At 36.9% G+C, this 6,000-nt stretch overlaps 1 protein-coding gene across 1 annotated transcript in view; it reads left to right on the top strand.

The window, feature by feature from the left end:
• PCCA (propionyl-CoA carboxylase subunit alpha) overlaps positions 1–6,000 on the top strand; it is a 785,038-nt gene that overhangs the window by 541,287 nt on the left and 237,751 nt on the right. Inside the window, exon 18 of the mRNA XM_007948152.2 lies at positions 2,262–2,364. Coding sequence (XP_007946343.1) covers positions 2,262–2,364 — 103 coding nt within the window. The remainder of the gene's footprint in view (positions 1–2,261; positions 2,365–6,000) is intronic.

The raw sequence follows: 6,000 nt of genomic DNA, 5'->3' as shown, positions 1-6,000 counted from the left end.
TTTAGAAGGTCCCAATCATCTGGTTTCTCTTCTGCTGTTTGTGCATTTTGAATTATGCTTGGTAGTCTATTTATGCCATGTACTAGGGCCCTTAAATTTGACCGTAAATTTTCCTTGATGAACTGTGTATTTGTAGGTTTCACATTTAAGTCTTTGATCCACCTGGAGTTTGTTTTTGTGTGTGGTGTGAGGTACAGATCTTGTTTTATTTTTCTGCAAATGGATTTCCAGTTTTGCCAGCACCATTTATTAAACAAACATTCTCTTCCCCATTTAATGAATTTTGGTAATTGTTTTTTTTAGTATAAATTAAAATATAACCTGAAAAAAATTTCAGAACTGTGACTTAGGCTAGGATACAGATAATATAAGGTGCTAGCTTATTGCTTTGTAAATATTACTTTTCAACTAAACAAGGTAAGGGTTCAATACATAAATTATTGCAGAAATCATAAAAAATTTGTTACTTTAAAAAGTTGTGTGAAATACTATGAGATCCTCATCCTATGTGACTATGAGACCAGAAGAACTAGATGGTGCCCATCTACCACTGTCAACCACTCAGAGGGGGGTCTATGTAGGAGATTCTGGATAGAGTGGGAGAAAAATGTAAACAAAACCCAAAATCATTTGGAAAAAAAGAACAGACCAGGTTTGCTGGTCTGATGGAGCCTGATGGAACTACTGAGACTATGGCCCCTAGCTGCCTTTCAGGTCTGGAATTGAATCCGCTCCTGTGGCTTCCAGCCAAACAAAAGACAGGCATATGAGCTGAACATTTACATTAGGTAGATATACTCCTTGGAAAGAAAAATCATGGAGAATAGAAGGGCTGTGTATGCACAGGGAGACAGCTCGAGGGACAGGAGTGCATGGGAGGGAAGGACACAGGGATGAAATAACTATGGGGAGGAAGTGGAAGGGGACCTGTTGCATTGTGGTAAATTGTAGTCAATGTCATGAGACAAAGTATGTGTGAGCTAGTGTATAGAAAGTGAATTTGCTCTGTAAACTTTAACCCAAATCACAATTGAAAAAAAAAAAAAAAGTGGGAAATAATTTGTATTCTAAAAATGTTTGTCTCTATTTTACTATATAATATTGGTCATATATAGGAAAACAATGTTATATAACACTAGCATTATTTAAGATACCCACCCACCCATTGCCATCTAGTCAATTCCAACTCATAGGGACCTCCATTGGTTTTCCAAGGCTGTAAATCTTTATGGAAGTAGATTGCCACATCTTTTTCCCATGGAGTAGCTGGTGGGTTTGAACTGCCATCCTTCTGATTAACAGTCAAATGCCTTACATACTGTGCCATCAGAGCTCCTTATATAAAGATGTATGGTACTTTTTTGGTCTTAAAGGATGGTTAAAACCAAGGTTTGAAAAGACTGAAAATTTTGTCAATTTTTATTCATAAATAACATAAAAGTTTTGTTTTTTATAAAAAATAATTAATGTATCTATCTAATATACTAAGATCATTTTTCTTCTGTCTAATTGACATCATGAAGGAATACTTCTGGATTATTTTACAAGAAGAGTGCATAGAAGATCATTCTTTAATTTATTTTTAATCTCATCTACAGTGAAGGACAAGATGAAGCCAAAATAATATTCTAGGCAGAAAACATGTTAAATCAGTAACCCATTTTGTGCTTCTGAAGTTTAAGTTGTGGCATAGTTGTTTATTGCACTGTAATTTTTAAAATTGTCTAACCAAATCTTGAAAATTAATGTTGCTTCAGGGAAGGTTATTTGGTGGAAAATTAGCTCAATTAAGCAACTTGACTTCATAGACGAGATGATAGTACATAGAATATACCAACAATCCATCTCACTGACTTTGAGTCGATTCTGATTCAGTGACCCCCATTGGGCTTCCAAGGCTATCTATCTTTACAGAAGCAGACTGCTCCATCTTTCTTCTGTGGAGCAGCTGGTGGGTTTGAACCATTGACTTTTTGGTCAACAGGCAAATGCTTTAACCACTACACAACCAGAGCTCCTTACATAGAATATACTATGGTACTCAACTTACCCAAAAGTAACTTCTGTTGTCTTAGAAATATTTACATTTCTTGTTTAAATCTGAAATTGTGTTTTCTGAAGCCTGGAAACTTTTAAAATAAAATTTTATGAAATACAGTCTTTGACAGTTTTACGTTGCACACTTCATGTCAGAGGAAAATCAGTTTGCTCAGAGGGAATGATATAAAATTATTAATTCTTTTTCTTTCTTTCTCCTCCAGAATACCAGTTATTAAACCACAAGTGGATAATTGGGAACTCTCAATAAAATTGGACAATGAAATTCATACAGTCACAGCATCAAACAGTGGGCCAACGTTCTCTGTGAGTTCTATTTCTTTTATTTTTTTAATGATATTGTAATTATGTGTGACTATTGGAAATTATTCTAACCTGTTCTGTGACTTTCATCTTTTAATCTAGCACAGAAATATATTTGTTTCCTCTTCTTTAGGAAGCTGAATATATAAGTGGAACCTTTTGTTCTCTTTGGCTTATTTGGAAATAAATTTCTAGATTTAGCCACATTGTAAACCTATTTCCTCATACCTGATTCCTTTTTCTTTTTGTGGTATTGATAAATTGTAATCATTTGCCTCTGTTATAAGGAACAGCATCTTTAATTTTAATTCAAAGGATTGATAGCTGTGGTAGATAACCATTTTTTTAGTACTCGTGCTGCCAAAGTGAGCACTAGACAACCATTCTTTTAAAGGGAGTAGTCTGAAGCCTTACAAAACATTATATTCAGATTTCATTTTGGGAGATATTCTTGAGATTAACTTTATCTTATGGTGACATCCTTTCTGTTGTTAAGAACTTAACCCCCTTGGCTAGTATCCATGACAGAACTGGTTTAGCTTGAACTCTGGTCTATAATAGGTGAACAATTTTACATTACAATTTCAAAATACTGTACTACAAATATGTTTAAAATCTGTTATTTGAAATTGCCAGAAAAATATCATAAATATTTGCTGCTTTTACTTGTGGGCATTTATATTTTCATCATGAACCTAAGGAAGCTATTAATATAATGAATATTTTATTAACCTATTGCCAAAGGGGCAAGGAGGTGGCATCTTCTGACCTTATCTAACAACACTGACATCTTCTGACCTTCTCTAACTACACTACACAAGAGGAGGACAGAATCACATCAGCAGACCAAAGCCTGTTCTTATGAGGCCAGACATGCTGCCATCCTCCAGCCCTCTTACTAACCTTGACACCAACCAGCCCTCCTGTGTCACCCATGACCTCTCTGCTGGGTTTGATAGTTTGCTGCAGTAGCCACACAGAACTCACAGATTACGGAGTTTATTAGAGAAGGAACAGGCTACAATTAAAGTTCAGGAACACACTCAGTCTCTCTCAGCCGGCCATCTCTCTCAGTCTCTCTCAGTAACATGTCTCTCTCTCTCAGCAGTGCATCTCTTGCATCTCTCTCTGTCAGCAGCACATCACTCTCAGCAGTGCATCTCTGTCAGCTGGCAGTCAGATTCCTTTTGCCTCTAGAAGGGCCCTTTTTGAGACTGGCAGAGTGGCCAAAACCAATCAACCCCAACATCAGAGTTCTACACACCTGAGAGAGTGTGAACTTTCTCAGAAGATTACTTCATGCTGCCCCACATGGATGACTTTAAGAAGCAGCTGCTCAGTTGCTCATGGCAAAGTGGAAGTTACAAAGACTATGGCTAGACAAGCCATACCATGTTATTTACTACACCGTACCTATGTTATTCATCTTTTGGCTAAGTTGCATTGGAGGGCCATTTTGTTTTGGAAGAAAACAACATTTTGTTAGAAGATTTAAACAGCCTATGAGTATAAAAATAATAAAATTTTACTAAATAGATGTAGTGAGCATGAGGTATATGACAGTTCCTTGATCTCAGTCAGAAAAGGCCAAAGTTAAGGATTTATGAAAATTCATTTATTCAACAAATACTTATTTCATGCCTGTAATATGCCAGTTAGTGCTAGGGTGTTGCACTGGTGAAGGTGGCATTCTTATGGGGCAATCAGAGTCACAAATGACATTAACTTATGAATCAAGTATAGACCCCTTTGTTGTTCTTTACATTTTGTGATTTATTCTGTATACCAAAATGGCTAATGCATTGGTTACTGAAAGATATTTCATTTAGATATCTTAGAATAAAAGCAATGATGGAATTAAAAATTGCCTAGTGATATTTTTATGATAAATTTATGTGATTGTTTATCTTATCTATGTGATCATTTAAAAATTTTGTGTAAGTGGACACTTAACTATTTGTCAAATTGAGTAGCAAATGATATGAATTGAACAGTAAAAAGTAATACTACTATAATGTAGCACTTGACTGTGGGGAGAATAGCTTTAAATCATCCACCAGGGGTATTTCTTTTGTGAGTGGCACAAAGCAATATTCTGGAAGTTCACTTTCTCACAGGTGCTTAGAATTCTGATGTTATGATTGGTTCATTTGGCCACTCTGCCAGGCTCAAAGGGGGCCCTTCTAGAGACAGAAGGAGTCTCTGACTGCTTGGCTGAGAAAGATGTGCTGCTGAGAGAAGTGTGCTCCTGAGAGACACGCACTGCTGAGGAGACACTGAGAGACACGCATTGCTGAGAGAGAGACACCAAGAGACACAGCTGGGAGAGAGACAAGAGAGACTGTTGGCTGAGAGACAGCATGCTGAGACAGACTGAGCGTTGTCTCTGAACTTGAATTGTAGCCTGGTGCTTCCTTAATAAACCCCATAATCTGTGAGTTCTGTGTGGCCACTGCAGTGAATTATCGAACCCAGCAGAAAGGTGGTGGGTGCTGGGGGAGGAATGGTTGGTGTCGGGGTTGATGAAAGGGCTGGTGGGAGGCAGCATGTTTGGCCTCACAGGAATAGGCCTTGGGCTATTGATGGTGATTCTGTCTTCTTCTTGTGGGGTTAGAGGAGGTCAGAAGATTTGGCCTCCTTGCCTCTTTGGCAGTACCGTAGTCTTCAGAGTGACAACTTCACTCTTTAACACTTTAAAAAGGTCTTTTTGCAGCAGATTTGCCCAGGGAAATACATTGTCTGATTTCTTGATTGCTGCTTCCATGTACATTGATTGTGGATCCAAGGAAAATTAAGTCACTGGCTACTTCAGCCTTTTCTCCATTTATGAATAGGTTGTATATTGGTCCACTTTACTTCAGTCTTTTCTCCATTTATGAATAGGTTGCTTATTGGTCCAGTTGTGAGGATTTTTGTTTTCTTTATGTTGAGGTGTAATCCATACTGCATACTGTAGTGTTTAATCCTCATCAGTAAATGCTACAAGTCATCTTCACTTTCAGCAAGCAAGGTTGTGTTGTCTGCATATCACAGATTATGAATGAGTCTTCCTCTAATCCTGATACCACATTTTTCATAGAGTCCAACTTCTTGGATTATTTGCTCAGCATACAGATTGTATAAGTATGGTGAAAGGATACAACCCTGATGAATACCTTTCCTGATTTTAAACCATGCACCATTTCCTTGTTCTGTTTGAATGACTGCCTCTTGGTCTGTCTTATAAATAGATGAGGGAAAACACTGGAATGTGGAGACCACAGTTTGTTGAAAAATCAGACAACTCTTTCTAAATCCATTATTGTTTTTTATACTTATTTAGCCCTATTTAAGTGTATTTTGATGAAACAACTGATTACTTTGATGTATGGTTACAGAATATTCCTCTGTACCTGGTACTGTGATTGTGCTAAGCATAGTACAAAGCAATTATTGCAAACTGAGGTTCAGAGAGACTAAGTAATATAAGCAAAGTCACACAGCTTGTAAATGTAGATTCTAAAATTAAACTCAGGTCAGTATGATTCCAAGGCCTATGATTTTAACTACTACGTCTCTATATATAACTTTACAAAGTAGTTTTGCTAAACAGCATTCTCAGAAATAGTACCATTATCTTGGAAAATTAGCTTTGTTAGA

This window comes from Orycteropus afer, unplaced genomic scaffold (assembly GCF_000298275.1).
Source record: "Orycteropus afer afer isolate SDZICR_OR568_19922 unplaced genomic scaffold, OryAfe1.0 scaffold00206, whole genome shotgun sequence".
Taxonomy (NCBI): domain Eukaryota; kingdom Metazoa; phylum Chordata; class Mammalia; order Tubulidentata; family Orycteropodidae; genus Orycteropus; species Orycteropus afer.
The sequence above is the reverse complement of the archived record's forward strand: the minus strand, read 5'-3'. Positions and strand labels throughout refer to the sequence as shown.